Source organism: Ambystoma mexicanum, chromosome 5q (assembly GCF_040938575.1).
Source record: "Ambystoma mexicanum isolate Mex_15411 chromosome 5q, UKY_AmexF1_1, whole genome shotgun sequence".
Classification (NCBI taxonomy): Eukaryota; Metazoa; Chordata; class Amphibia; order Caudata; family Ambystomatidae; genus Ambystoma; species Ambystoma mexicanum.
Window position 1 is genome coordinate 920,348,182 of NC_090933.1, and position 16,638 is coordinate 920,364,819.

Below are 16,638 nucleotides of genomic sequence, written 5' to 3' on the forward strand. Positions count from 1 at the left end.
GGGAGCAAATTCTCATTAGAAGCTTCGTAAGGAGGTGGAAATCACCAAGATTCCATGGTCCATACACAGTGGTGTACAGCACCCCAACTGTAGTCAAAGTCACAGGGTTAAAATACTGGGTGCACCTCTCAGACGTAAGAAGGGCACACAGTGTTACACCTCCCCAAAATGAAACTGACTGTGTGGATGCCACTACTGGCACAGGTTGATATGATGACAATTGCAACTTAAGACAGGGAAAGTATAGGGGAAAAGCAAAGGTTTTATATATATTTTTTTGTCTCTCTTTTTCTCTCTCTCTCTCTCTTTTTCTTTTCTTTTCATATAAATCATGTTGTTTTTTTCTCCTAATCTATTCCATGATGAAATGAAAAGGAATTGTTACATGCCTAACTGAGTAAAGAAATGAAAAAGAAACGAATAATTGCAATTATTTTTCTTCCATGTGACTTAACGAATTTGTCTCGCCCACATAGGTTCAACATGAGCCAATGCGACGAAATGGCTGAGCAAGCTGAAATGTTAGATAGAAATAGGGATGCCAGTAGGGCCAGTAGATTAAATAATTTGGAATGTGTTATAAAATATGCTCCCATATTATTTGCAATAATGATGTTTTATCTTATTTGGTATAATGTTGTTTTATATGTGGCAAATTAAATGAACAAAGGGTGGAGCGGAACTGATATGACAAAACCAGGGTCTAAACTAATATGGACGGAAGCAACGGCTATTTTGAAGGACACTTATAACATTGAATTGAATGATAAAAATATAACATTGCCCCTTTTACAATTGCACGTAAACGAAACTGCTATTCCATTGTTGAATAATACTGGAGCCAAGGAAATAGAGCTTGGATGGAATGTAAATGATGATTACTATTGGTTAACTGATTCCAAAAATACAAGCATGCGTACACACACTGCACCAGAAACCACTACTGAATACACACGTCACAATGAACAACATAGATGAAGCATGGTCTAGAATATTCCCGCTGCAATATTCACTTGTTGGTACCCAATTAAAAAACAGAACGAGGAGAAAAAGGGGGGTGGGAAAAAACAGATACGATATTTATCATAACTTGGGGTTAGATGAAATAGAGGACCCCCGACACCCTGACCAATCCAACAAATGGTATTCAGACATGAGCACCGCAGCAAAGCAAGCAAGTAACGAAAGTTGTTACGTTTGCTCACTTATTCCTCACGCAACTGGAACCCCAAAAATGTTAATCCCACAGGAAGTACCCTTGTCTGAGACCCAATGTTTGATTCATCTGATGCTGTGTAGAATAAAAAAGACATTTCAGCACACACAGTGACTATGGAAAAATTGGAAAACGAACAAACTTGCACCAGCAGACGACAAGGGGTAATCTGCCTCCAAGAGCCATTCTTCGTTATAAAAGGCACAAGATATGCAGATGACAAGTGGCATGATGAAACGATCTAATGCAAAGCTGAGGGGCTTCGAGGGCTGCCAGATGAAATATACGAATGGGCAAAAGAAACGTGCATCCCCATCTGGACACAGCATACCACCAAGCTGACATGGGTCACACCCCTGGAGAGACCCATAAAGATTCAAAAGGAAATACCGCACAAACTTTGCTTCCATGGAGAAGGAAAGGTGAACATGGGAACGGTGTGGCAGTGCAATAAGACTTTAATAATGCCAGTCATGAAAAAAGGCACTGCTGCATTAATGGACATATACTGGATCTGTGGCAAACGAGCTTACCTGCATCTCCCAGCATCCTGGAGGGGCACTTGTGCCCTAGCCACACTTCACTCGGCACTAATGGTGATACCAGAGAACCACGTCCAGTTTACAGCAAGGCCTTCTGCTGACACATCAACAGCAGACCAATCGACTGACACATCGGCAGCAGGGCAATCGGCTGAACCATCGACAGCGCCCGATGAGACAATCACAGAGCCCCCAGCATACAAACTATTGTCAGAAGAAACTTTGAAAACCAAGTTGTCACGCAGCAAAAGATCCAATTATATTTCGTCCAAATCGTCATAACTCCTTGCTAAAATCCCACAACAGTATAAGCTTTTCTCATCTGCAGAAACATTCTTTGCATCGTTCCTAGCACCAGGCGTTCAAGCAAGGGCAAACGCGAAATGGCCGCAGATAACACGCTGGGAGCTCATCCAGCTGGCCAACGACACTGAAGAAGGATTCAACATCATAAAAATAGAGCTCCGTGCACTGCGCCTGATGACGATGCAAAACAGATATGTCTTAGATCTTATCACAGTGATGGACGGTGGTGTTTGCAAAACAATTGGGGGGGGGCGTGTTGCACGTTTGTACCAACTTCCGATGCTGATAATGGGAAACTGTCACATGTGATAACAGCAGTGCATAATTTAGGAGAAAGAATGAGAGCAGAAGGCAGAGTAGACACCAACACGTGGTTCGACGATATGTGCAGCTGGATACCATCGTGGGTGAACATTGCAGCAAAGATACTCATTCCCATCATAGTCTTTCTTCTTTTAATATTCTGTGTGTGCCAACTGGGACTGAGATGCTGTGAAAATAATATGCCTAATTCAGCAATGATTATGGTAACAGCAGGCCGACAGACAACGGTGGCTACCATGATAGATGCCCAAGTACAAACAGAAGAATACACCACACCACAGTACAGGATGACTGCCATCTATAGACAGTATGGGGACGTGGTGATAATCTACATTACACTACCATTAGAGAACCAAAAAACTTGCTGTGATATAATGAGGTATGGATAGATTTAGATGGGGATGGTGGGATATACTTAATGGTCACCCCTGAAGAATATGCAAGAAGGGGTAACAGCTTATGAAGTGTGTGTAAAGCATGGATGCCAATAAAGGGTACACCTGCTTGGGATGAGGCTGTGGCTGAAGCTGAGCGCTACCGAAGGGAGAACGGAAAGAACGAGATAAATCAGTTTGTTACTTTAGATGTAACGAAAGGGGGGAATGTTTGGGAGCGAGGGGTCCGCATGCCCCCTCGCGTCGTAAGCTCCTCAGTACAAGGCTTGGACCGCGTGCCTCCGGTAGTGGTATTGCCTCTTGCCCTTATGTAAAGTTAACCACGGTTGACTGCTGCATAGATGGGACTACTGAGCAGGACACGGGGCATCCATCTTTTGTGCCCCTTTCGACTCCATCTTGGGTAAACAGGCCTCACTGCGATAGTACAACAATGCTCGGCTCCCCTTTCCACCGCAGCAGCCAAGGACAGAGACACACACACACACACACAAGGCACGCAGGCAGCTGGCTGGCCCCCACCCTTGCACTCCCCCTGCGAAGGAAAGCTCTGCACTTGCATTCTCACGCTGAGGCTGGAGAAAGTTGCAACAATCAATATGCTACAGTCTTCTTCCTCTGAGATCACTGTTTGCCTGAAAACCGGCATGTGAACCAAGATGAGCTAAGCACTTTCTGCTCGATTCGTTCTCATAAACGTGCAAGCCACCCACCCCCATTAAAACAATTTATTGCCATCCTGACCCTGCACCCCCTGTAAGGTATTTCTTTCAAGTGCCAGACCCTCGCCTGTGCTGCGAAATCCACCCAACACCCCCACTACTAACCTTAAGCATTTTTATTATATATGCTTTTACTTGCACTAATGAATTTGAAACCTAGAAAGAAATACGAAACATAGTCTGATTCTTTTACATGCACAATAAGAGTCAAGGCCTTCAATTAAAGCCACGAATGACCCAATTGTACTGACAATAATCATTGTGTGTAACTCATGTAGAAATGTGACAAATTAGCATAAAATGTTTTAAATAATTTGTCATTTAGTATGAAACAATACTAGCTTAGGTAGTGACCACAGTGACCGGACCCTGACCTGCATGGAGCACAAGATGTTTGACGTCCGTCAGCTACTCAGCCAACCAGGAGGAAGAGATGCTACCCACACCTACAGCACCACACCGTCTGGCCAATCGGGTCCATTTAGTATTTTTTGTTAGACTTACTTTAACTAATATAAATGTTGGCACTGATGTAATGTGAGAGAGAGTTTTTTTTTGGGTTATTTCCTAGCTTGAGAAATAAACCGTCCTTTGAACTCTTGCAGCCGGGTCTCAGTGCCTCTTTTCCCGACAAGGGGTTTTGCCTGTTATTTTATTTCTTTTTCTCTCACACGTAGTAAGACGGGGAAAGACACCTAGACAGGGAACCCTGGAAACAAATATGTTCAGGTCGAGAGTGGCAATCCAAACTTAGTGCTCTGAAGTACATATTTTGGGTTTTATAAGACTTTGCAAGACATACCTTTAACACACCTTGCACAGTGCTTTGCTAAATGTACCTTATAACCTGTCAGTGAACATACTGGACCCATCATAGGATCAAGCAAGAGTGTGACTGGTGAACCTTTAAGCATACAATACAATTTTGGCACAAAGAAAATATGACTTCTGCGATTGCTAGGTAACTGTTCCCATCCCAATGCTATTCATAGCACCACATGACATACGTTCACTGAATCACCTGTTCTTGCTGATCTCTTGTTGCTGGACTGTTGGGTCCAAAGAAATATTTTTTGTTTAGGTATTTATTTTTAATATCCTTGGACTTCTCCTCTCTTTTTTCTCTTTCTTTGTTTGGCATCCTGCGGAACTGTTCAATGTCAATCCAACACATGAGATCCATGCTGCAAAAGGGACACAAAGACCATTCCATCAAATACAGTGGTCAATGGCATTGGCAGGAAGGATGAGTAGCAGATGGCATGATGACAGTGAACATAATTGGCGGGCATGTTTTTTGTGCATGACTAACTTCTTTTACATTAGCAATACCAGATGGTTCAGTAGTTCTTACAGATAAGAAGTTGCCATGGCGAATACCGAGTATAGAATAACGCTTGAGTGACAAATAAGTATGAGCAACACAATATAGACTGGTATATTCCCTGCTGGATGCAAATCAGTACTCATAGCCGTCAGACGCTCCTATCAAGGCCGTACTTGCAACCACTGATTCAAGGCATCTTTTTATTTATAGCCAAATTTAGAGCGCTATAAAAGTACTATTTGTGGTGGTTGCAGAGTACTACTTCATATTGCAAATTGTGTAGTAAAATAGTGTATGCAGCTAGGCCACTCTCCATATTATGCCAGTCAAGAACAATGAAAGAAAGGCCCATTAGACAAATAACACATATTTCTGTCATACAAACCACAGACACATGTGATGTATGATTGGAAGAAGTTAACCTTTAAAAAAATATATTTGTTTCTTACTGTGTGCAATACACAAGACTTGCTGTTAAGATAGCTTAGCAGGCTTATCACTCACCCCAGACTTACACAGAAAGGGGTAGGGATATTTGCACTTGAATGTTTTCTTTGTTTTATATTTAGTGCAATAAAGCCTACAGTAGGCTTTACATACAATACAAAATCATACATAAAAAAAGCCATATCCCAGCAATTAATTTATACACAACCAGCCTAAAAGAGAGTTCCCCTCTAAATCTCTAAAGTAAAATGAACAATCGATCCTTAACGATTAACCAAAATCTGGTTAAATGATATATTAGTGAAATGTCATTTCCCATCATGTATTGTTCCCAAAGTTCTTCAGCACTAGAATACAAGTAAGTTCTATTGCCTATTTCACTCATAGCGTGTGCCCTTAGTGTAGTGAGACTCGAGCAAAGACAAATTAAGTGCCTAACCGTTTCAAGTTGTATTCCCTTAGACAAACTACAACATCTCAATCTTTTATCCAGACCGAGTCGGACATGAATTTGTTATAATAGAGAGGAGAGCATGGACAAGCCATTCTGGACGTACACACATTGGCCCTCATTACAACCCCGGCGCTAAACCATGGCGCTATTAGCACCATGGTTGGTGCCGGTGTTGTAACGAGTCCGCCATGGTGGAATGGGGAAATACCGCCCCATTCCAAGGTTGGCGGGGTGGTATTTCCCCATTTCACTATGGCCCTTCCCCATTCCCATTTTCGCCCCATAGGGCGCAATGGGACTGGGGAAGGCGCCAAGTACGGTACCACAAATTGCGGTACCGTAATTAGCACCGAGGTCCCTTTGCGGCACCCTACTTTAATGGCTGGTAAAACCAGCCGTTAAGGTCAGGTCCCGCAAAGAGACCTCGTAATCAGGCGTTCAGGGTTTAAAGGCACCAACACCTTTTACGGCGCCGTTAAACCCTTAACGCCAGGGTCGTAATGATGCCCATTGAGTGAAACATTACGGTTGGACTGGTTCCCTGATCCACATTGGTTACAAAACTCATGAAATTATATTTAGGAGCTTTTCCAGGGCAATAGCTCCACTTCCAAAATGGTCAACTGAATGTGTGTGAATTTACTAGTGTGGTAGTTAGTCACATGGCAGATACAGAATAATGCCCAGTCTTTAAAAGCCATCTGCCTCCTCAGTTTGAAGCCTGCCCCTAAGTGTCTTCTACTTCCCCCTTTTGACCCACCTATAAGGTCTGTGCTCCACTGCCCGTCCCCTTTGCGCCCTGCCCAGTCCAACAACAGATCTGTATTTCTGGCTTTACTCATTAGGCTATGTTTCATACAAAAACATTAATGATTCCAATTGTGACTTTCTTATGATATTGTTGATCACCTCAGGTGATATGTGACAGCTGACCTACATTAATGACATCACCAATAATAATAGCTGTGGGACATCACTAGGGACAGTTTCAAGGGTAGCAGAATTAGTATTTGATGCAATATTTTACTTCATACTATGAAAGATATGATTAGTCAAACACACATAGACTGAGGCCTATGGTGGTTGGGATATACGTTTGTCATAAACGCTCCCAAAGCGGAGTCCAAGGCTTGCTGTGCTTTTAAATTCTCCCAATAAATTAAGCAGGCATAATAGGAGATTGCCCTACTATGATCAAAGGCATTGGCATCACAACCATTGAAATGTTAATCAGAACCAGGAAGGATCGGTTTAGAAAGTTTCAAATATTCACTGGGCCCTTCTGCCATATTCTCGGGAAACTAGTCATTTTCGATATAACAACACTTTTCTAGTAAGAAAGCCCAAGATGACACAGATCCAAGATGTTTGCTTAAATGTAAAGTACAGCAGTTTCCTTTCTTTATTTGCCAATAGAACCCCATCCCAAAAGAGGGCACAAGTGGCCCTCTAGCTTCATTAGGTTCCATACATGCAATTCCATAAAAACTGTGTCGGGTGCAGTATAGATGATATAGTTTGTCTTTATCTCCACCCTTCAAACTTGTGTCACCTTTTAAGTGCACAAAGACATACATGCTTTTTTCAGATCTTCAATAATTTTGGTAATACACACACACAGGCCAGTTTTAATACTGAGAGTTATCAAGATGCAGAACAGAAATAATGTTGAAGTCTTTTTCCAATAATGACTTCACACTTTCTACAGTTACTGTAGTTCTGCGAAATGTCACCTCCTCTTGCAAAATTCTCATTGCTCTATTCAGTTCCCTATCCGACTGTGTTGCTTTTAGCACATGACTTTTTCTGTTCAGTAATGTGGGATATGTCAAACTACCTATTGGGTAGTGATATTCACAGCAACTCCATGGCACCAACAGACCTGTTTACCTTGCAAAATGGTCATCCAAGAAAGTACGGAAATGCTCCAGCTCCAGCCTGTGACGGATCAGAAAGCTAAGGTTATAATTGCGATATTCCTCTGGCACGTGTTCCCACAGGTTCGGCTCTTTGCTGGTGTCAGGTGGAGGGAGGTAAGCGCTAACCGGAGCAGGACCCTGGACAAAGAAATTATTCGAATTATCTAAATAACTCTTGTTAAAAATCAAACATTATACAACCAATTTAAACACATCTTGTATCCTGCTTACAATTCAGAACCACACTATTGTATGATAACTTATTATTATAGAATAATGTCTTGCAAACTATACTATACAGTCCAACTCATTTGTCATTGCACACTTTTTCTTGGCTGATCTGTTAACCGGGCTTCCATAGCTGGAGATATTGATGGAAGGCTTGCATGTTTATGTCAGTGTGGAAACAAAGGGATGCTTGCTGTTTTAGGTTTACTGGATCTCTGTTACCTTTGATGCCATCACCTACAAAACATTGCTCTTCTGGCTAAACAAATATTTCAGTGTCGGGGACCAGATGGAAAGAGTCCAACTGGGATCCTCCCTTCCTCCACATATAAATGCACCATCTGGCAGAGGTCATCAATGGCCATCAGTTCAATTTTCAGCTTTATTCCGATGAGATGAAGTTATGCATTGGATTTGGGGAAATTGTAGACCCACTATATGATCTACCTTACTCATCAAGAAACATTCATAGTTGTCTCAAAGACAAGCAAACCTGGTTGTGGGAAATCAAAGTAGCCATAAAGGGCCCCAGGATTAAGATACTGATAAGGGTTGGATTCTCCAAATACTATTCTGTTTGAATATCCATCTCAACAGGCTGCAGACCTTGCTCGTACAGATATAGTAAGAAGCATGTGCATGCTTTGTGACTCTTAGAGAAACACTCAGTTTGGTTTATTTCAAAACATTTCAGCTTTTTAATTTGCACTAGCTGCTCCATTTTGGTGCGTGTACTAGTCCTATCAAGACCAAATCATTTCAATGCACAATATTTGGAGATGCGTAAGCATCTTCTGAAGCCACTTCAGATGATGGTTAATTACACAGTGAGGGTCATTAGCAGGCTTGAAGAATCACATCAAATCTTTGATGCACAGCCTTCACTAGCACAGTGTTAACAAGCAAACTGAGTTTAAAGCCTAGAATATGACCCATTAATGTGCTTTGATCTTTACAGAAGGCAGAGCGAAACTTTCTAGGGCATTTGTATAGTGTTTACTTATCTGAGCTCAAACTCACAGCATGTCACATATGTCTCTTTTGCTGATCCAACCCATAGCGGCTCTTCCCATTCCTGCCCTCACTTATATCCCGTATCCCATTTGTCTTTATTCCATGTCACATCCTGTCCCCTACCCAAGAAGCAGCTGTGACGAAACAATAACCAGCTATATCGCTTAAATCAGATTTAAAATCATGGTACAACTAGAACCCCATCTTGCTCAACTGACAACTGAAAAATCATTAAAATGGAAAATATACATTTAGATGGCACATGCTTTCTTTGCAGGTGCTTTTGTTTTCAAATGTGATTCATCATATCTATGCAGTAGTGAATGCAAGCGGGTATTCAGAATGTCATTTAGACTCACATTTCTTGGCAAGCTTACAGTTCTTAAGGAACAGTAACTAGTAAGTCTCTTCTACTTGTTAACCAATCACCCAGAAGCAGCCGTTAGCTGTATGTGAAGAGGTACATTTCCAAATAAACAATCAATAAACCTACAGAACAACATAAACCACAGAGCCCCTCCACACATGCACGCTCACACAAATGCTGGCTCTGCACATGCACACCCTCTTTCCATTCAGCTAAACGCCTGTCTCGTCGCTATGTAGGATATGTGTCGCTGGGAGCGAGTTTATGTACTGATCGAACTTGCTCCGAATAGACTGAATCTCTCCAATTTCAATATAGCCCTTCGCATAACCATAGACGCAGTCATGAAAGAGCCTGTGACAGCACACACCAACACTTAATTTGCTGCATAGTGTTCACACAGAAGAGCCTATGTGGTATGAATATCTATTGAATACTTTTTGATGATACAGAACACGGCTTGATGTACTGCGTGAGGTTCAATTTTTTGTGTCGCAATGTTTTTGTGATCCTGTGCACTGAGGAGAATCCCAAATAAAATCCAACCTTTTCTGACTTGTCAATCTAGACCTTGCCCTATTTCTGCACTCCTTTTTATATTTCACTCGATAGGTGTTATATTTCACCAGATGGGTGTTTGTATAATGTTTAGCTTTTTCATTTTTAAAATTAAAATTTAATTGGGTTTATATATCGGGCTTCATGCTGGAGTCCAGACTCTAAACACGGGACCGGGGTTTGATCCCTGTTTCTCGGCATCATCTTGATGCCAAGACACAAGCATTGCCCCTCAGCTATCCTCCTCCTGACCCATCCTTTTTACATCTTTACCACTTAACAAGAGACTATCTCAGTCCTGAAACTTCGGTTGCTAAAGACTTCCATTTACAGTGAGCTGTTTTTTTCAGATGAGTGTTCCTCACTCCGCGCTCTTAATGAATGCTTAGGGTAAATGCCTATTCTAAGCATGAAACGCTACATTCTTTTTATTTTTTTACATTTGCATTTTATTGAATGAATCACTACATTATTATTGGCTGTTTATGCCACTTTTATCCTAGTTAGTGTATTATTTATTTATTATGACGGATGTTCCCTTGGATGATAAATGCATCTCTTGAGCTCAAAATGTCTTATTCTGTATTTTGCATCCCCATTCACCTTTAGCAGTGTTTAAGCTTTAAGCATGGCCAAGCAGCCGAACCCTGACCAACACTATAATTCATTGCTGTCAATGAATAGTGAGCCCAGGTATGGTGAAAGCTCTCGCATAGTATGGTAAACCTTTCCTCTATCCTTCGCACCACTACCAAGTCTGTTACCTCTTCACACAAAGCTAAATCCTTTGCATTTTCTAAAACATATCTGTCATTCAATAACATGCCCATTGAAACCCAATAAGGATAAGAGTTCAGTCTTCCGAATTTGCCTAGCAATAAAAGTGCTAAAGGGGTCCTTTCAATCAGACGGAAATAATAGAACGGTTCTTGTCAAACTATATTTTTCATTTCATTGTGAATTCAATGAGAACCTATTGATACCAACGCATTGGCCCTCATTCCGAGTAGGGCGGTAAGGGATACCGGGCACCGGTAAGGAGACCGGTGCCGGTAATCCCTTACCGCCCTACTACGAGGTCCCTTAGCGGGTTTGACCAGGCGTTAAGGACGGGACCTGGGCGCAAATAACGGGCTTGGCATACGCCAGCCCGTTATTTGCGCCCTCCCCATTCCTCCTATGGGGGCTCAAATGGGAATGGGGAATGGTTTGGTAAATGGGGACTTACTGGTCCCTCCAAGGTCGGAATGGACTGGTAAATCCCCACTGAACCAAACTGGAGTCGGTACCGGTATGGGAGGCAGTCATGGTGCAAAAAGCGCCATGACTACCACCATACTCGGAATGAGGGCCATTGATGAACAAAGGAATCCCAGTCTCCTCTATTATTTCCATTCTCTGCCTCGTGGAAAGAATATTTGGTCTCCAGTTGTCTTTTTTCAAAACTATTGTTATGTTATGCTCTTTTTTATATAGTGCAATGTTTACCATTAGCACGACCTCTTGGTGCTGCCTGTAATATATCCCCTCTATTCATAGCAAGCCCTCTGCCTTGTGTTAATGAGTTTGCCCCCAATAGCTGCACAAATTCTGCTGGAATGCGATACAATGCGTTTACTACACTTACCATCAAGAAGAACGTATGTGTGTTGCTCCGGGTCTTGCCCGGGATACATCTCATTAATGGCCTTTTGTAATGCTTCACTGGAATATGGTAACCTCCTTTAATGTACTAATGCTACTGAAGGGGGAAACAAGGGAAAGTTTCCCCGTCTTCCCTCTTCCACACTGAACAGATTTAAGTATATTTCATCATGCAATTTCTGAGTTACACAATGCATTTGAGGGTGGTCTTATCAACCCACCAAACAGTAAAATTCAGTCCAGCCTTTGCAATATTCACAATGAATGTTAGAAAAAGGATGACATATGATGACTTTCAGAGAGTGATTTATTTGTCTTTTATACTGTGCACATTATCACCTTAGTGAGCTTAAAGCAGCAGGCTTGTCCGTGTAGAAGAAAAGTGAGACCCCGCCCAGGGTGGCAGCCAGACTATGATCTGCGGAGTGAAAAGGAAACAGGGCCAAGGAGATCAGGAAGGGAAGAGTGGAGAAACTAGGGGAGACAAAAATGTACATACTTAACTCACAACATGTAGGGAAATGAAAACATAAATGTGAGTGATAGTTGGGATGAAAGTATAGTTTTCAGTGTTTTTAACAGAAGAAAATGTAATCAAAAGTAGGTATCAAGGAATCCCTTATTGGCTGGCAGAACTTTCATGAAGGCCATTACTAGTGTGGTGGAGGTACTATGTTAAAGTCCTATTGTGGACGGGTGGTAGCCTTGAGGTGTCCTCAATATTTCCTATGAGTTGTAGGGGCTACTAACCAGAAATTCATATTTGATTTCCTCATGATGGGTTTAGCCCCTTGCAGCATCTTTGAAAGGGTACTTTGATATATCTGAAATCTCTTTTTCCTTTTGGAGATGTGACCATCAAGGATTAACACAATACGCTAGGTGAGGCCTAACCAGTGATTTATACCACGGCTTCTCAAAACTTTCACTGCTATCGCTCCATTTTCCTTTAGTAGCACCATCTGACATTGCTCTGACCTTCATTTCTCACATTATTAAGTGGGTTAAGACTTATGATTAGTTCATCTGGACATGCCAGGAGCGAGGAGATCCTAGAACAGCTTCGCAACCCTAGAAAAACACAGGCTCGCAAATATCTGGTTTACTAACTCATACAACAACATAAGGTGATTGCTTCTTAATCCCCTTCATTCATTTTTGCATTGCCCGGTTGAATTATTTGGAAACTGCTGTCATTTTATAGGTTCACCTAAATTTGCATATGCTGTGGGGTGGCTGCTGATATCGTCCTCTCCCACCCCATCTTATACTGTTCCCTGCCACAACAAGATACACACAACCAACACATATTAAACTATCAGGCTTTTTATGTATTATGACAATGCTATTGTCATTGTAAAAGGACTGCATTTTTTTATTTAGTTTTTATTTTATTTAGCGTGTTACAGTTATCAACATTGCACACAAATTAAACATTATACATATAATAAAAACTTTAAATATACTAAAAACTTAAAATATACAAAACTATGCATAGGACTGCATTTTAAACAATAAAATAACCTTAGTGAAAACATGTGTCTTTCCCCTATGACTATTCTTTGAATTCTCCAAGAAGAGTTACACTTATCCTGTGATGGAACCGTGACAATGGCCTGTGAATTCATCTCACTAAAGTATACAGTAAAAGCTGAACCTATGCAGTTAACATACTTGCTCCGTGGTAGCTAAGGGCTTTGTTAGCATTGTAACTATCCAGTAACATTTGTACCAATTTTATTAACCTCAGAAAGATGAAAGGCTCAGTTGGTTATGCTGGGATTTGAATCTGTGAGCTATAATTCACATGGCAATATTTGCATCCGTGCACCCTTCAAATGAGCCATCTTATGGTACAAAAGTAGTACAATAGTCCAACAATTGATGCTGATGTTGAGGTGCATTAATGATCATGTTTGGGAAGACATGGCCAACAGCAGTGGTGTATGCCCATCTTATTCAGGTTCTATTACCTCCATTAGAGCTCAATGTCACCTACTTCATAACAAATAAAAGGACAAAATACACTTGAAAACTTCAAACTGCATCTTTTCATACATTAAGCAAATGCAACTCTTGGCATGAAGTATTGTTTGGACGGAGCAAATCCAGCTCTGCTTACTTATCTTTGAAAAAAAGTGTTAACCCTTGCTGGTAATAATGGATTTGTTTTGGTTAGTAGGCACTTATGTTACCTCATCTTTCTTGGATGCATTCTCTTGTTGCAGAGCTTGCAGCTTTCGGAAATACACTGAGTCCAGCTGTCGATTTTCTTCCACCAACTCCACCTAATAAAATAATATATTATGTCATCAGCACAAGTTCACATGATGCGATGATGGAGAGTTTCACAGGCAACCTGCCAATGAATAATGGGTTGAGAGGCATTGGCCAACGGAGAAACCGCTAATTAGAGTATACAATGTCTCCAAAAGTAAGATCCAAATGCAGTACCTCGTTAAATTGGAAACCTTCTTCCAATATAAACGATACCATTACATTTTCTCACAAACTTGATTTGTTCCAGAAAATAGTCAACCACATAAATGTGCGTAAGGGCATAAACGTATTTCAGAAGGATCATTGTGGGAATATCAAATGCTCAATGAACGGAAACCTAGTAGATGTCCGATAGCAGATCATATGTAATGCAGATACAGTTGATAATAGAGTACGCATTGGGAAATGGTGCTGGTTACAACAGAATAACAAAACATTTCAACAACTCTATACTGGCCAAGCAATGTGTAAACAGCGGGACCAGTGAGAGAGCTTCATTGTTTGTCCCAAACGGGCCAGAATTGATCTTCAGCAAGACAAAGGGGCAAAGAATCAGATGTGAAATTTTTCTTTATATGTTGCACCGCTTTCTTTCTATTAAAAACAGTGTGTAGATTTTTTGAGTAGTCTTACACAAATGAACGGCTTGGTGGCTACTTTATCTTGACCTTTCAAATGTATAAACATATGGAAAAAGTGGATTTTATTTTACTTATTCCATTCTCGTTTGTACCAATCCTTTGGCATACAGACTGTACTGGTTTTCATAATAGTTATCCTTTGGGCCACAGCCGGCCACAAGATCTACAGAATGATGCAGCAGTAGCGGTAAGAGGTCGAGGATATCAGACTGTATGAATTGCTTTGTAACAACCTGTGACAATATCCCCTGCCTGACCCTTAAGGTGTGTGGGGATGACTCATGGTGCCAATCCAGACGAACTGCTACGTTATTTGGGACAAGGGGTAGTATGAGAACACTCCCCTGTTCTACCTCACAGCACAGACAGGTCAGCAAGGTATCACCACATTGTCAGCACTGGTTCTTTAAGATGGGCCTCATTACGAGGTTGGAGGTAACCCACAGGTGCCACTGGTGGGTTTGCCGCCAACCCCACAACACAGAATCCGGCGCCTGACTTCCCGGTGCCACCAGGACATTATATGGCCTGGCGGCGGGGGAAGTCAGGCACCAGATTTTGTAAGTCCCCATTCACATGGAGTCCCACAGGACTCCATGGGAGAGGGGAGCTGGAAGCACTGGCACCGTTGCTAATGGTGCAGGTGCTTCCGTGATGGCTCTGCCTACTGGGGCTGATGCGCCCTCCAGGGTCAGACCTATCGGGTGCAGCGGACCCGGCAGGTGACTTGTAGTGTGGTGGTCCGGAAACAATTGTCCCAGTGAGCTTACCGGTACCCTTGTCGCTGGAACCGCCACACTTGTAATGAGGCCCATTTTCTGAAAAACAGCATCTTAAAATCTGCAGGCAATTAAAGCACAGGCCTGTGGCATTACAATCACTGTTCCAGCACTATCAGATTTACGGCAACACAACCACCTAGAAACATGCTTACCGCATGTAGTCCTAAAGAGCAGATAAACACACAGACTCTTGTGGACCCAGAATGTGCGCTTCACTGCACATGTGTGAGGTCTCTAATACAAAGATAGAAGACCATAATTTTAAGGCTCATCTGTGGTTCCCGGGAAGACTAGGAAAATAAACTAGGAAAATAAACCAAACAACTGAATCCACGATAGCAGAGACCTGGCCACCCCCTCATAACCTTTATTGGCCAAAATGCACACACGCATTATATCATCTTCCAATTTCTCAAACTTTGGTCCTTCCAAGGGCGTTCAACCTACAGTGCATTGGGATCATACCCATGGTGAAAGGCGCTATACAAATGATGAAATTAAATTAAAATGAAAATAACCTCATGCCCCAGAGAATCCCTGACGGACAACCCTTTTCAGAGGTGCAGAGTCTTTCTTGGGGAAGACCCTGTCCAGGGGGTGGGAACAACATAAAAGAGGCAGCAAGCCGAGCAGTGTGGGAGTTTTCAGTAGCTAAGTAATGTGGAGCAGACTGGTGGAGTGATCAGAGGAGGAGGAGGTGTTGAAATAGGAACTAGAAGGAGGCAAAGGTGAAGGAGAAGGTCATTAAGTAGGATATGTTGGAGGAAGTAAAAGGGCTGGAGGAGGTTGTGAAGTAGGAGAAGTTGGAGGGGAAGGTGCACAAGGAAGATGTGGAGAAGCAAGAGTGGTTGGAGGAGGTGAAGGTGTATGAGGAGGTGGTGAAGCAGGAGAGGTTAGAGGAGTTGAAGGTGCATGGGGTGGAGTTGGCGAAGCAGAAGAGGTTAGAAGGAGGTGAAGCCACAGGTAGTGGTGGTGAAGCATGAGAAGTTGGAAAAGATCATGATGTAGGAGGAGGGCGAGAAGTAGGAGAAGTCAGAAGAACTAACAACAGAGGACGATGTGCTGTCAATGAGAGGAGAAGTTGATGGATAAGAGCAGATTTGAGGACTGCCTACAACTCCCCTGGAGGCATAGGAAGGGTGCCAAAGAGGTCAAGAGACAACACAAAACCTCTCGAAAAAAAAGCGAGGAGGAACAAGCACGGAGGGAACATTGAGGATGATAGCGGGAAGATGGTATGAGGGCCATACGGCAGACTTAGTGACAGACACAAGCTTCTAGTGAGCCTAGTACTAGGGAGGAAGGGGGTTGACTCTAGGTTCAGGCCCCTGAAACTAGGAGGACAACTTCACTCAAAATAGGCACCGATAGAACCTCCCTGCACACGTCATCTCTGGAGAAAACTCTTGCGTCTGCTTGAACAGAGGCTCTGCCTATAGGTAGAGTGTTTGAGATACATCCGCCACACACCA

At 42.3% G+C, this 16,638-nt stretch overlaps 1 protein-coding gene across 1 annotated transcript in view; it reads right to left on the reverse strand.

The window, feature by feature from the left end:
• Positions 1-16,638, reverse strand: part of RGS22 (regulator of G protein signaling 22) — a 1,706,064-nt gene that overhangs the window by 657,895 nt on the left and 1,031,531 nt on the right. The window contains exons 18-20 of the mRNA XM_069621432.1: positions 13,659-13,751; positions 7,624-7,790; positions 4,527-4,689 (exon numbers count right to left, since the gene is read on the reverse strand). Coding sequence (XP_069477533.1) covers positions 4,527-4,689; positions 7,624-7,790; positions 13,659-13,751 — 423 coding nt within the window. The remainder of the gene's footprint in view (positions 1-4,526; positions 4,690-7,623; positions 7,791-13,658; positions 13,752-16,638) is intronic.